Source organism: Spermophilus citellus (assembly GCF_964194105.1).
Source record: "Spermophilus citellus genome assembly, chromosome: 9".
Taxonomy (NCBI): Eukaryota; Metazoa; Chordata; class Mammalia; order Rodentia; family Sciuridae; genus Spermophilus; species Spermophilus citellus.
The window spans coordinates 134,341,317-134,356,836 of NC_138191.1; the positions used below are offsets into that span (position 1 = coordinate 134,341,317).

At 46.7% G+C, this 15,520-nt stretch overlaps 1 protein-coding gene across 2 annotated transcripts; it reads left to right on the plus strand.

The window, feature by feature from the left end:
- Nucleotides 1-4,338: 4,338 nt before the first annotated feature.
- Nucleotides 4,339-15,085, plus strand: TNFRSF9 (TNF receptor superfamily member 9). Of its 2 annotated transcripts, none has more exons than XM_081308476.1 (8): nucleotides 4,339-4,910; nucleotides 6,334-6,489; nucleotides 7,207-7,314; nucleotides 7,687-7,824; nucleotides 8,186-8,252; nucleotides 10,477-10,565; nucleotides 11,050-11,184; nucleotides 13,722-15,085. In XM_081308476.1, the coding sequence occupies exons 2-8, from the start codon at nucleotides 6,375-6,377 to the stop codon at nucleotides 13,808-13,810; spliced, it is 741 nt and encodes a 246-aa protein (XP_081164602.1). In that variant the 5' UTR covers nucleotides 4,339-4,910; nucleotides 6,334-6,374; the 3' UTR covers nucleotides 13,811-15,085. The 2 variants fall into 2 exon arrangements, with proteins under 2 accessions (XP_081164602.1, XP_081164601.1); XM_081308475.1 differs by having other exon boundaries at nucleotides 4,340-4,910; nucleotides 6,360-6,489.
- The last annotated feature ends 435 nt before the right edge of the window (nucleotides 15,086-15,520 follow it).

A 15,520-nucleotide genomic window follows, 5' to 3' on the forward strand; every position in this document is an offset into this window, starting at 1 on the left:
TTCACTCTACTATCCTTCACACTCCCATACCTACCTATTAAAATTAAAAATATAAACTGTGGATAAAACGAAAATATTTAAATAATCTGAGATTTTTGTTTTTAGATTGACTTAAATTGTATTGTTATTTTAAAATTAGAATAATTTTTAAATTCTGGGGCTTAGAGTCATTCCAGGTGATGCTCGTGTGTAATTAGTATTGGGTTTCTTAGACTGTATTGCATCTATGCATACTCAAGAGTATAGTAAGAATGGTTTGATATCACAGTGTTCCTCTAAGACCACTTGCAACTGTTAGGAATTCCATGGCTCAAAGGTCTTCTAGAGCCACAAATACATAAGTAGGATCAAGAAAATGTCCACTTGAGATTTCTGGGAACCATGACTTCCATAACATCTCATAAGAAGAGACTGCAGGAATCGGTCACAGCCTTGGTGTCTGCCAGGGCTCGGGCGACTCGCGTCCCCACCCCTCCCTGGCGCTCTGGTGCGCACCTTCCCTGGCTTGGTGTTCGCAGCTGCACAGCCCACAGCCCTCGCCAAGGGGGGCTGCCATCACACGCTGTTTCCCGGACACATGGACATGCTGAAATATTTGCTAGTGGCCTGACCACTGGGGTCCCCAGAGCAGATGGCATCAATGTTTAAAGTTGGATGTCCCCAGTCACACACTCATTGTGAGTTTGTGCATGTGTGTGCATGTGTGTGCGTGTGTGTGCGTGCATGTGTGTGCATGTGATTTGTGGGCCCTGTGCTGGAGAGCAGGCATTTTCTTTAGCAACATATTTCACTTGATGTGTAACTTTTTTTTTTCTTTTTGGTACTGGGGGGTTGAACATGGGCACTTAACCACTGAGCCACATCCCCAGTCCCTTTTTAGTATTTTATTTAGAGAGGGGGTCTCACTGAGTTGCTTAGGGCTCCGCTAAGTTGCTGAGGCTGGCCTTGAACTCATGGTCCTCCTGCCTCAGCCTCCCCAGCTGCTGGGATTACAGGTGTGCGCCACGGCGCTGGTTGGATGTGTAACTTTTAACTGTTTGGACACGGCGTGCCGGCTTCTCCCAGTGCTCTGTTCTGGGCACTGCAGAGTGGTAGGTGCTCTGAAGTATTCGAGACACGGACATATAAATGGACTCCACACAGGAATGTGCAAACAAGGGGGAGAAGCCCAGGTTCAACGCTGCTGGCACTCCCACTGCCCACCCCCATTTCCTGCTCTTTCTCCTGTCTCCTAGGTCCCTTCATTTTCCCCTTCCAGGCCTCAGTGCACCCACTGGCACCTCGAGCACTGTGGGAGTCCAGCAGTGCTTGGGGCAGGCAGCAGGGACGGGCCTCTGGGGGGTAGATCTTCCCGAGGATGAGCAGTGGGAGCAGGACTATTTCACAGAGCAGGTGCCTCCACGGTGTGCCCCGGGAGGATAGGGGCATGTCTTATAGGCAGCTTGCTTTGAGGGGCTGTTTTTCTAGATATCATTATTTTGTTTAGAGTAGTCAAGTCCTCATGCTGTTTAGCTCAAAGTTACACTCGCTTGAGATCTTCTCCATTAGACCCAGAGTCAATCACAATTAAACAAAAGCTATTCCTTGGCTTAGAATGAGATGTTCAGAATGCATTAGTCCTCAACTGATACTTTAAAAAATATATTTATTTTTCAATTGTAGTTGGATACAACACCTTTACTTATGTTTATGTGGTGCTGAGGATCAAACCCAGGGCCTCTCACGTGCTAGGCAAGGCTCTACTGCTGAACCACAAGCCCAACTAATATCTTAATACTGCCAAAGTGCTGATGTTTCATAGGAATCACTCGGACTTAGTTGGGAAGGTTCTGACTTTGTAGCATCTGGAAGGTCAGAAGGCATAGTGGAGTAACATGATAGGATACATATTTTAAAGTAAATGAAAATCATACTAAATGAATACTGTGCCTTTGGGTGGCTGAGATTGTAATTCTGGTTAGCTGCATCGTCTGCTGGAGCTTACTAGGATGATTTTATCACACAAAACTACAGAGAGGTGAATAAAGTGGGGTGTAGCCTTGGGTAGAATAATCCTGAAGTGGTTGGTCTGGTTTAACTGTAGGCTGATAAAACTAATTCTGAGAATCTTTGAGCTCAGTGAAGACTTTTGTGTCCCTAGCCTGCAAGCCTGAGAAAGTGAGCTAAGCAAGAACCACGTCACTCCCGTCACTCCTGCGGGGGTGACAGCTCTGCCCACAGACGTACAAATGTAGACGAGTAGGTAGCATTTACTTAAATGAGAATCCAGCCCTGTTAAATGTCATGCTGCGCAGGTCGAGCACAGAACACATGTCAATGAGGGGCCTCTGGGTTAGCTGGTGACTCTGAAGGGCGAGGAGGAATCAGCAGGCTCATTCTCCTGGTGCAATGCTCTTACATGCAGCCAGCACTGCCCAGGTCAGGCAGGTGACCCGGCTAGATCAAAGGACAGTTGGCTCTCAGGGTCTGCAGCCGGGCATTCCAAAACTCTTCCCCCATGTTGCCCACTGTCCTGTTGTGACTTTACTGATGGCCAATGTAGACAGAGGAAAAGGAACATCTAAAAACAATTTCTTAAGAGTTACTTTTCCTTCTGAACCACATGCCAGGCATTGAGCTGGGAATACCACCTTCACTGTTCCATCTAACCCTAGATAACCGAGGACGATGGTCAGTGTTGCTGTGCCTGTAAGGAATGGGTGGAAAGTTGGGATTTAAGGAGGTTAAGAAACCTGCCCAGGTCCACCTGACAGCAACACACTGTGCTCCACGCACAGCTGCTCCTGGAACAGGATTCACAAATGTGATAAAATTGGGATGCAGGTAGTAAATCAAAATGCATTGAGATACCATGCCGCACCTTCTAGGATGCCCATGATTTGTTGTTGTTGTTAATTCAGGGAAACTGAAACCCTCCTTTGTCACTGGTGGGAATGTGAAGCAGGTACAGCTGCTGTGGAAAACAGTTGGGCAACTTCTCCAAAAGGGAAACAATTGCCATACAATGTAACAATGTATCTCCTAGGACACCCTTAAGAAAACTGAGAATATGTGTCCACACAAAAACCTATGTGTGACCCTTCACAGCAGCCAATGATCCCAAAGTGAAAATACCCTGAATGTCCATCAACTGATGAATGGATAAACAAAATGTGCAATGGGATATTATTGAGCCACAAAAAGGAAAGCCATACCAAGACATGCTACAACATGATGAAACTTGAAAACTTTATGTAAAATTAAAGAAGCCACATATCGTATGGTTGCGTTTTAGTGACATTGCTAGAATATACAAATTCATAGAGTCAAAGTAGATTAGTGGGTGCTGGGGGCTGGGGTAGAGAGAATGGGAGTGATTGCTAGTAGGGGTAGGATTTCTTCTTGCTTGGTTGAAATGTTCTGGAATTAGTAGTAATGGTTGTACAGCATAGTAAATATACTAAAATCCAACGGATGGTACACTTTCAAATGTTGAATTTTATGTTATGTGAACTTAGTCTTAGCTTTTTAAAAGGCAAGCCTAGGGTAGATTCAGGAGGTCCTTCAGTCCTGGACTACAGGGTCTAGGTTTTATCTGGGGCAGCAGGAAGCCAGTGAAAGTTTCTAAGGACAGTGACATGCTTGGAGTGAAGCCAAACCGTGTTAATTTTAGCACATGGGGGTGTAGAATTCCAGCTGCCTCCTCTCTCTGCCTCCTGGTCAGGTCAGTTCTCCTGTGGGGAAGCTGTTCTTTTCTGTTTGGATCCTAATAAAGCCTGTCTGTTTTAGTCAAAACCACTCTTGATATTACCCTTCTGACCCACTTCAGCCAGTGCTCTCCTAGCCATCTCCCTGAGGGTGCCTCGCCCCTGGTGGGGGGGCAGGGGGTCATCTTAGAGTCTCCGGAGCCTCTTTCCCCTCCTCCTCCTCCTCCTCCTCCTCCTCCTCCTCCTCCCCTTTTCTTCCTTCCATTTCCTCCTCTTACTTTCTTCTCCCTTTTCCTCCTTCCTCTCCTCCTCTTCCTTTTTCTTAGTTTGCCATACAATATAGCAATGTAGTTGTAGATGGACAGAATGCATTTATTTTATTTGTTAATTTTTATGTGGTGCTGAGGATCGAACCCAGCGCCTCATGCATGCCAGGCAAGCACTCTGCCACTGAGCCCAGCCCCAGCCCCTCTGCCTTTTCTTAATTTAAAATCATGGACTTCTAAAAATATCTCATGGATCTCTACTTTGCCCAATAATGTCACCTAACGCCATATGAGAACTGTGATCCCTTGTCTTCATTCTCCCTCCTTCCTCCCCAATCACACAGGAGGAGCACAGGAAAAAGGAGCCGGTAGCCCAGGTTCTAACAGCTGCCTGTCCTGCTCACAGCCTGACGGACAGCGCTCTCTTTTTTATGACGCTGCCCAATGATAACAGGGGTAATCCCTGCTCCCCATCGGCCCTGCAGGGACTGTGCAGGCTCCCCAAGGCTTGGGTCTGTGCCACTGCACCAGCTGCACACCCGGCAATGGCCAGAGCAGCACCACTAGTAGGGAGTCAAGGTCCTGCGTGGAGCAAAACCCCTTCTTCAGAAGTCGGTCTCATCCCTCCCATCTTGACTACTTTAAGGACACACTGAAAGCTTTGACATAAGTCACTGCTTTAAGTGGCAAGATCCTTTTCCCAAAGTCATTTGGGAAATGTCCTAGTAGAAGCCACTTCCAAGAAATGGCCTGAAGTGCCATAGTCAAGAAGGGACAGGGGCTCTGGGGATTTTGAGGTCAGCACACAAATGAGCCCTTTCGGAGCTGTGGCGGGGACTTCCCAAGAAGCTCCGCCTGGCTGAGTCACCCTGTTGTTTGACCTGCAGTCCTCCCAAGCTGCAGCACTTGGCTGCTGTACCCAAGAGTGGAAAGTTCTCTGCTCCTCTGAGATCGCAAGGTAGGTTCACTGGGGTTAGACAGAGGACCCAGGACGGGGTGAGGGTGGAAACTGTTCTCCTTGTACATTTCTAGATCTTTCCCCTTCTGATTTAGAATACCTTCTATTCCACAGCCTACTATATAAAGATTTAAAAAAGGAAGAGATGTCTTTACTCCTTAGCGTTGATACTATACAAGCTTCAAGTTCCACAATAGGCAAGTTCATGTCTAGGTTTAAGAAAATGTGATGATGACGAAGATGAGGTCTTTAAAACGTTAGCAATTAGGGCTCGGGTGGTAGCTCAGTAGAGAGCGCTTGCCTGGCATGTGGGAGGTACTGGGTTCGATTCTCAGCACCACATATAAATAAATGAATAAAATAAAGATCCATCAGTGTGTGTATACATATATATATATATATATATATATATATATATATATATATATGAAGTTAACAATTAGATGCTCAAAGAAGGAACAGTAACTGAAGTATCTTCTTGTTGAATGCAACTGACAGGTGCCACTCTCTGTGAGGACTCTGTCTCTGAGGCAGTGCCTGGGTCAATTCAGAACCAGATGGGAGCAATGGGGGATGAAGAAAAGACAGACAGACCCACAGATAGAGGAAGCTGGAGCCAGGGGTTCTCCATCCCCTGATGAGGGAGGATGGACCCAGAGCTAGCTCAGCACGTTATTAGACCTAAGTTTCATCAAAAAGGTTATTTGTGGGGCTGGGGTTGGGGCTCAGTGGTAGAGTGCTCGATTAGCACATGCAAGGCCCTGAGTTTGATCCTCAGCACCACATAAAAATAAATAAATAAAATAAAGGTACTTTTTTAAAAAAAGTTATTTGTGGGAAAGTTCAGCAAAGCAGGCAATCTGAGGGATGCAGGGCTGGTGAGAGAGACATCAGGGTCATCTTGTTATGCTTAGACTTCTCTGTCCCTGGGAGCTGGTGACCAAGGGATAACACTGTGTGCCTTTGCAGTAGCCTCCTCTGGCCAGCGTCGTCATAGCAACTGGGCCACATTGACCACCCCCTTTGCACAGGCAGCTACTCAGCCCTGAGGGAGCCAGACCATGGTTCAAATGCACAAGGCAGCAACTAACTGGCATTGAAATCTGGGTGTTGATGCTTGTATCTGTGAGAGTCCCTCGGGCTTTTGCCATAGTTTTTGTGGAACAGGTTGAAAATTTCACTCTTTGGCAAACATGCACAAAGCTGTGTTTAGTCACACTTCTTATTGTAGAAGTCGATGGATTTGCTACTTTTCCATAATATTCCATTATTAGTTGCTCCTAAAGTACCCTGAGTTGTAGTCCTGTGAAATGGTATAAATAGTGGTTGAAATAAAGATTATTCTGGAAGGAGAAAGCACCCTGTCCTTGGGATTTGTTACATCTCACACAGTGACATTGGTGTGACCAGCTCATTCCATCAGAATTCTTTTGGCATTTGCTATGCTAGCATAGCATCGGCTCCATGCAGGATCCCATCATGAGGAATAGCTATTACAACGTGGTGGCGACTATGCTGTTGGTCATGAATTTTGAGAGAACGAGATCAGTGCAAGATCTCTGTGGCCTCTGTCCAGCTGGTAAGTACCAAATTCCCACGTGTGTTGATGTGTCCTGTTGAAAACATGACTCAGTTAGCCTGGCAGTGAGGGCTGGCTCCTTTTAATGACCTTGTGTTCACGCACTGACATATGTCTATTGGATGCTACACACCTGATGAGTGAGTACAGCCCGCTTATTTAACTCTGTGTCTCAACCTGGTCATCTGGGGACTACGGCTCTCTCTCCTGCATTGGAGCAGGGCTGCAGAGATAGGGTAGAACAGTGCATGGTGTGGCAGGACCTCACGTCATGCTAGTTTGTGCGCAAGACCCTGTGCTCAGCCTGGGCCACAGCAGAGAGTAAGCCGTTGCTAGTCGGCTTGGCAGAGTGTGAAAAGTCAAATGTATTAAAATCCTAGTGGACCCATGAAGGACGTTAATCTTCTCCTGGATGCAGTCATATTGATCTCCTGGATCAATCATGAGAAATCATTCTTTCTTGTTCAATAGACAAGGGCAAGTATTTTCCTTGTCTTGATTCCTTTGTTACAACATTTGTATTTTTCTCTCTGTGATTATGCTAAGGGAAATCTTGCCAATGTATAATTTTAAAAAGTCAATAAACAAAATAATGTCTATCACTGAGATGTCTAGAAGACAAACAATGCTTTAATCCTAACTTTCTTGTGAACTTTATAATGCTTTGGGTGGTGACTGTTCATTGCCGAACATGTACATCTGTTGTCTGCCTTTTAGGTACTTTCTGTGGAAAAAGCAAGAATCAGACTTGCATTCCCTGTCCTTCCAACAGCTATTCCAGCACAGGTGGACAGAGAGCCTGCAACATATGCACGAAGTGTGAAGGTGTGTGTTAAAGGCGCATCCTTCATCTGGGGGACGGGCTAGGGGCAGACTCTTGTTCCCCACTTTCTATTCCATCTCTATCTAATATGTCAAGTATCAAAGGCATGGAATCCTCAGTCAGTGGGCAGGTCGAATAAAAGTACTTAGTGTAGAAGCGATTACTTATGGGGCTTTTTAAATCTCAAAGGAAATGTTCACTTGACAAGAGGGAAACTTTCAATTAGCGAAGTGCAAAAGTGTCTTTATGGAGGTTCAAGAGTAGACGTGCCATTGGGAACGTGGGGAGGAGCGTGGGCATGATTTTTGCTGAAGAACATGAATTTGCTTCCTGGATGTGGAGGTCAAGTGGAACAAAGCACTGGGGCCTTGCAGGTTACCACAGGGTCAAGAAGCCATGCTCCTTCACCAGCGACACAGAGTGTGACTGCATCTCAGGATTCCACTGCTTGGGGGCAGGATGTGCCATGTGTGACCCAGATTGTAAACCAGGCCAGGAACTGACAGCAGACGGTAGGTTTGCTCCTCCTGTGTCTATTCCAGTTTGTCACGTAGAGCAAGTGTATCATGCAGAAACTTAAAAGTAACATGTGATGATATTCAAGTTCATGATATCAACACCATGTTTTAATTAATAAAATGATATATACTTTTTTTCCCATAAATAGAAATTATTTGAAATCAGGACATTTGCTAATAGTCAGAACCATGCCTTTTTACACATTTTAGATAAATGCAATACCCTACGTACAATTGGTGATCTCAGGGTTCTGTTTCAAGAACTGTTAAACAGTGCAAGGTTATATTAAGTTAATGACTTTGCCAATGCAAAGGAGGGTTATGAGATGATGAAATGCTTCAATCTTTCTTCAAGGTTGTAAAGACTGTAACCCTGGGACATTCAACGATCAGGAAGGTGGTGTCTGTAGACCCTGGACAAAGTATGTATAATTTCACTTGCTTACACAATAGTGTCTGGGTTAAGTGTTTGAAAGACAGGACTATTGTCCTTGAAGCTATTTACCCCTTTGGAGTGTAGACCTACAGTGATGTGCTGACAGGAACACCATGACAGCGCCGTGACTTGACACATAGTGGGCATTCTTCCAGAAACAATCCCTGGAGCGTTGAGATCAGATTCGCTAGGGGAACTCTGCCACCCTCTGCCTTGCCTGGTCTCCTGTGCTTTCTTCCAGTCTCTTTGCTGTCTCTTACCTTCTGCACTGATCGCCCATCTCAGGTGGTCAGTACCAGCATTGAGAGTGATACAGAAGGGCAAAGCATGCTTCTTCCCCTCCAGAATGTCCCCCACGGGCCACAACAGGGGGTGCAGCAGCCAATAGCACATGGAAGAATGTAACTGTGGACCTGGGATCTGGCCCAGGGCCACTGAGACTGCCTTCACAGGCAGTTTGTGTGCCTAGGACAGCAGCCACAGGGGCAAGGAGAGGACACTCAAGAGACCTGAAACTGGCAGAGCAACGCGGTCTGTGGTCTCTGATAACCAATACCTGGGCCTCACATTTTATATGCCTTTCTTTTTTTCCACTTGATTTTCTCACTAGAAAATCATTTTAATTATAATTTTGCAGTTACATTTTTATTGTATTTTACAAATGTGCTGATTGGTAACAGATTAGAATGACTTTTTTTTTTAAGGTCTTTTAACACAAATTGATCAGAGTATTTACGTGTGTGTGGAAAAGTGGATTGAACTGGGCTCTGGAGGATGGGTGGACTGGGGATAGCTTAAGAGGAGGGAAAAACAGGTCAATGATGATAGTGATGATGGTGATGACGAGGGTGGTGGTGATGATGACAGTGGTGGTGTGATGTGATGGTGATGATGATGGTGGTGGTGATGGTGGTGATGATGATGGTGATGGTGATGATGATAGTGATGGTGTGATGGTGATGATGATAGTGATGGTGTGATGGTGATGGTGATGATGATGGTGTGATGTGATGATGATGATGGTGGTGGTGGTGGTGGTGATGATGATGGTGGTGGTGATGATGATAGTGATGGTGTGATGGTGATGGTGATGATGATGATGGTGGTGGTGATGGTGATGGTGATGATGATGGTGGTGGTGGTGGTGGTGATGGTGATGATGATGGTGATGGTGATGATGATGGTGATGGTGATGATGATGGTGGTGGTGGTGATGGTGATGATGATAGTGATGGTGTGATGGTGATGGTGATGATGATGGTGATGGTGATGATGATGGTGATGGTGATGATGATGGTGGTGGTGGTGATGGTGATGATGATAGTGATGGTGTGATGGTGATGGTGATGATGATGGTGGTGGTGGTGATGGTGATGGTGATGGTGATGATGATGGTGTGATGGTGATGATGATAGTGATGGTGTGATGGTGATGGTGATGATGATGGTGATGGTGATGATGATAGTGATGGTGATGATGATAGTGGTGGTGTGATGTGATGGTGATGATGATGGTGGTGGTGATGATGATGGTGATGGTGATGATGATAGTGGTGGTGTGATGGTGATGGTGATGATGATGGTGGTGGTGGTGATGGTGATGGTGATGATGATGGTGATGGTGGTGGTGATGCTAGCTACCATTTATTGAGTGTGTCAGGCAGGCAGAAGCATGTGATTCATCCATTTGCTTTTCGTATCAGTCCTTCGAGCATATACTATCCTTACTTTGCACATGTCAAAACTGGGGCTCAGAAAGACATCATAACTTGCTCAGAGTCATTCTGTAAAGTGGCAGATCCAGGCTCAGACCTTGCGAGTCTGAAGCAAACGCTAGGAGTCCTAACCTTCTCTGAACCTTCACGTGTGCCCACGATGTGTGACTATGAGTAAAAAGTGTGTGGGTGGGGAAGGGGAGAGGCCAAGCAGGCACAGCAGCCTGAAGTGTGCTGTCATTGAACAGAGGGAGCCTGGCATGGATCGCTAGCTTGGGAAGAAAAACCCAGTTTGTAAGTGAGTGGGGTGAACTTCGTGCATCCTTGAAAGCTGAGTGAAAGCTGAAGGAAGCCAAATGGTCAAGTGGAACTTTTTCCTGCACACAGCCCCCCTCCATGACAAGTCCACTTCAGTGGGTGACAAGTATCAAAGTTTTCATTGGAGTCCTCCATAACTAGAGTAATCATCTGAACTCTTTTCCTTGAACTGTCTAAGCTGTTCACTGGATGGAAAATCAGTACTTGAGAAGGGGACCAAGGACAGCGATGTGGTCTGTAGACCTGCTCTGCCGGACATCTCTCCAGGTAACTGCTCGGTGACCTTGCCTGTCCCTGTGAGGGTGCAGGACAGTTGTGTTAAAACCAGGTGAATGGATGGTGTCTATCCCGTGTGGAAAGCCCCCCAGTGTTGTGAGGTCTCCAATGCCACCCTACAGGCACCCACAGGGGCCTGCCTCCTTCCACCTGCCTTGGGATCCACCGGCTGTTCTCGGGCATGTTTCCGTCTGAGACACGTCAGTACGCAGGCCTGCTGGGACTCATCCCAAACCAGTGCTGCCCCTCTGTGAGCACCAAGTAGGGGGCACAAGCCCCAGTTTCCTCCCTGCTGGAAAGGCCACGCTGCTTAACTTCTGCCGGCCTCCAGGAAGACGGCCCAGTGTTGGCTCTTGCAGAGTCACTGGGTTTACTAAGCGCGAAGGGCGAAGGTTGGGGTGGCCAAGGCTTCTCCCGGGCTTGGCACGCACCTGCGCGCCCGCCCGCCCTCACCTCTCCTCTGCTCTTTGCCAAGGGCGCTCTGCGCAGGTCCTCACCTTCTTCCTGGCGCTGACCTCGGCCGCCGTGGTGTTCCTGCTGATCTTCCTCGTGCTCCGGCTCTCCAGGGTCAAGTGGAGCAGGAAGAAGTTCCTGTATCTATTCAAACAACGTAAGGCCCACCGAACAGTATTGGACACGAGCGCTCCGGGGCCAGGTTTTTTACTAGGAAGGAAAAGGGGATTTTTAAAGTTATAAAAAGGCAGTTAGATCAGCACAGTGGTTATCAGCAGGACCACGCCATCCCCAAGGGGACCTTCTGCAAGCTGATGGGGGTAGGGGCCGTTGGAGTTGGGGGCCAGGGTTCTGCTGAGGGCCCACAGTGCCAGGTGAATGCCCGACAAAGAATGACCCAGCCCCAAATGTCAACAGTGCTGAGGTGGAGAAAGCCTGGCAGCTGATGTCGCAGGACCCTAGGGAAACACTGGGTAAGAAGGCTGCAGTCTTGGTGGGGGGGGGGGGGCGAGCAGCTGTGCCTGCGGAGCCCTGGCCATGGGGGGGATCAGGAAAGAGCTGCCCCTCTGGGAGAGAATGGCCTTAACTTCAGAGGGGAAGGCAGGGAGAGCTGGGGGGGGGCGGGGGTTAAAGTGGCTTTAACTAAGTGGATTATAATAACACCAATCTAGATTAAATGAAAATTTCAGTAGTAAATTCCACTTGTTAATCCGTTAAATAAGGGACTATTTTTTTAAATAACTTTATTTTATTTGTTGTTATTATTTTTTTAAATGTGGTGTCAAAATAAGGGACTATTTCTATAAAGAACTCAGCTGGTGTCCAGCACAGGGTCAGCACCCACTAAGCAAAAGCTGCTGTGTTTATAATTAAGTTTATGGTTCATGGATGGGGCAACCAGTGCTTGGTCTTCGCGGAGGACCTATGAGTGACCACAGGCTAGATTAAACACGAGGGGTTCATGGATGGAAGGAGCACTCCGGGGGCATCTACTTAGAAGTTGCAGTCTTACCCAAAGACTCTTAGGGTCCAAAGCCTTTGAGCCGTGGGGAGCATCTAGGAAACGCATCAACGTCAAGGTTAACAAAGTGCCGCGAGAGAAACTCTAACCGGGTCTATAAATAGAAGGCCTGGCTCCCGGAAGCCGTCCGCCCGCCCGCAGCCCTCTGTCACAGCCGCCCACGCCAGCCCCAGCTGGGCTCGCGGGCTCGCGCCCTTCCCTGCAGAGACCCGGGAGGCTGCACCCCGGCCCTTCCCTGCAGAGGCGGCTGCGGGTGCGCGTGGCTGGCGGTTTTCACTCAATTTCGGGTCTTTTAAGTCCCCCCCCCCCCCCCCCCGTAGTGACTCACGGCCCCCTCTTGCCCACCCTGACACGGGCGGACCGGGGCTGTCTGCCGTGCGGGCCTTGTGGTTCTGATTTGCATTCCCCGACCACCTGGAGGCCGGCCTCCTCCCGCGCTGGGCCATTTCGTTCCTCTTTTGTGGGTGGCCACCTCTCCCAGGGCTGTCCGTGCTTTCCTGGTGGCCACAGGATCTCTGCTGTCCGTTTATGAGCTGCAGATGGTTTCTTCCAACTCTGAAGCTCGCTCTTTCTTGGTCTACAGCTCTCAGGACATCACCCACACCTTAAAGGACTGTCCCCACCCCACCCAAAGGGACAGCAGAGTTCTTTCTAAGATACTTTTCAGAAGTATTTGGAATTGGGGTGCAATGGGACCAGCCCACTGGAATACCGGAGTTGGCTTCTGGGTTCCCCGCCTGGGTGTCTCAGGCAGAAACAAAACCCACAAAACTCATTGCCGGGTTGTTCCTCGAGGCTCTTAGATTCTTGGCCATTCCACCGGCTTCTTTCCACTTTCCAGTATCATCTCATGTTTGTTTTATATGTAAGTCCAGAATTTTCTGCGGGATTCAGTAGCAAGGATATGGAGAAGCATGTCCCCCCACACCTGCCTGAAGTGCATCTCCAGCGCCATTTTTGAGTTAATCTTTGATACAATTTCAAAACCCTGGCATTTCTGAAGGTCTTGACAGTTTTTGTTGCCTTTTAGGGATAGTGTGGTTGTCTGGTTTTTTTTTTTTTTTTTTTTTTTTTTTTTTTTTTTTAAGAGTAACAAGCATTGAAATTGGGATAGGCCTTGAGCCTTGTCAGGTCTGGGGAAATACCTGCTTAGGATTTGAAAGTTTCTCAGCAGTAACACAAACACTTCAAGGGAACTTTCAGAAGGAGATCCAGAAGCCGGACACAGGTCGGTTCTTTGGTTACCACTGGGTGGAAGTGGTGGAGATGTCTTTAAAGTAGGCAGCACAGGATTTCATTCAAGAGAAATTGTCTAATATCTAAACAAGTAACCCCAGGACTAAAGTATATACTGCTAAATTGAAACTAGAGCTGTGCCTGGGAGATGGCTGATATTTTATGCTTACAGTCACTCACGCATAGGACTTTTTTAGTTATTGTAGGAAATAAAGAAAATAGTTTTAAAAGACCAATAAAATATTTGGGAAAAGGAAATGAGTCTTCAATAATCTCCAGGAAAAGCTCATACTCACTGTTACTCTGAAATTAAGTCAGCTGAAATTAAAGCTGAGAATATTTGCTGCTTAGAAATGTTCTACGACTGTTGATTTGTGGAAAATAAGCATTCTGTGATTTAGACCACACACATAAGTGTCTTTTAAATCATCTTCTAGCATTTATTAAACCAGTACGAACTGCCCAAGAGGAAGACGCCTGTAGTTGCCGGTTTCCAGAAGAAGAAGAAGGAGGATGCCAGCTGTGAAGTGAAATCCCAAGAGCTGTCGGAACTCGCTGGAAAGAAGCCAGAGAAATTGAGTGATCTCACTGTCATGTCCTTTTATTTTGAAAAGTGTCACACTAGAAAGCACCCAGCGTTGCCCCGCCGATGAGTCTTCTCCAATGCTAATGAGTTGGCCTTTACACATGTTCCACTCTTAACAGAAGCATGGGGCAGCGTTGGTGGTGAATGTAAGATGCTACTTAACAGGACTGGGCTAGCTTTTTGAAACCCATAAAAAAAAATGATAGTTTTAAGTCAATCCCATCAGGGGCTGGGGATGGAGCTCAGTGCTGAGCATGTATAAGGACCTGGGTTCAATCCCCAGCCCCACAAACAAACAAACAAACAGAAACAGAGATTTCAATTCAATCACACGGGCAGTGGTCCAGCCAAAATTATCATCAAAACCAATGCAGGTTTTTTTTTGTGTGTGTGTGTGCTAAGTGACATATGACCATAAGCCGTAGAATAAGCAGTAAATATTCCCTACCAGATTTTCCATTAGTCCCGTCATTAACACAATGATGTCCTCCACTGTCAGCAATGATGAGAGCCCCTAAGTTTGGGGTCGAAGGAGACATCACAGAATTTAAATATTTTTGCCTGGGCTGGGGTCCTCTTCATACCCTCACCTTCTGCCGTTGTCCCTCTGAGCCGTTACATTAATCAATGGGACATGCCTGAAAAGCATGAAGTTCAAGGAAAAAGGAGCCCCTGGGCACTCGACCCAGCCCAAGCACTAGTGCAGGGCACCAAGCTCCCAAGGCCTCCTCTGGCCACCATTTGCCTTTGTATGGCTTATGCGCTCAGGATGGTTTTCGCATTCTTAAGTGGTTAAAAATAAGAGTGATATCTCATGGCACATAGAATTATTGGAAACTCAGATTTCATAGTCCATAAATAAAATTTTATGGGCACCCAGCTACATCCACACACCTGGTCAAAAGCCACCTTTGCACGACAGTGTGGCAGAGTCGAGGACTTGTGTCAGAGGCTGTAGAGTTCCACAATGTCTAAAAATTTGATATCTGACCCTTTGTAGGGTCAAAGTCAAGGTCAGAGGATCCATCAGAATGCAACCTCCCTCCTCATCTTCTGCCCACTCCCAGGCAACCTCTCTAGGAAATCTGGAATCTTTTTCTTGCTTCAAAAAAATCATTTATTATTTAATTTTGTGTCCTAAAACTGTTTTTTAGCTGTGTTTATTTTTGAGCTTTGTGAAAATGATACTGTGCTGTATGGAGACATACATGTGAGTTGCTGTAATCATTCCAAATTATATTTATAAGACTTATGTGTGTTGTCATGTGCATTCATTTGGCAAAGATGGTACACCACAGTTTACCAATCCATCCTCTGCCAAGTTATGTTTGGGCTGTTTCAGGTTCTTTGCAGTCACCAAAAATGTTGCCATGAATGTTCTTTTGGGTAGCAGTGTCTCTAGGGAAACTTCCTGAAGGTGGAGTTGCTGGATCTTAGGGCATGTAACAGTTAGGACCTGCTAGATTACGCAGAAGTAACAAAAGACACCCCACCACCAATCTTAATGGATTGCAACCAAAGAACAAAGGTACATTTTTTTTTATTGTCACTGCGTGCCCACAATGGCTGGGGCTCTGTCTTATGTTATTTCACTCCAGGATTTGGGTGCAGGGAGCTCCTTCTTGGAACATGGGCCGTCTTAAGGGAAAG

What these genes read in the sequence shown, in the direction of transcription:
- TNFRSF9 (XM_081308476.1), top strand. Translation starts at nt 6,375, where the DNA reads ATGCAGGATCCCATCATGAGGAATAGCTATTACAACGTGGTGGCGACT. An exon ending in CTGTGGCCTCTGTCCAGCTG is followed by an intron (nt 6,490 to 7,206) that starts GTAAGTACCAAA and finishes TCTGCCTTTTAG; the next exon opens with GTACTTTCTGTGGAAAAAGC. An exon ending in CCAGGAACTGACAGCAGACG is followed by an intron (nt 7,825 to 8,185) that starts GTAGGTTTGCTC and finishes TCTTTCTTCAAG; the next exon opens with GTTGTAAAGACTGTAACCCT.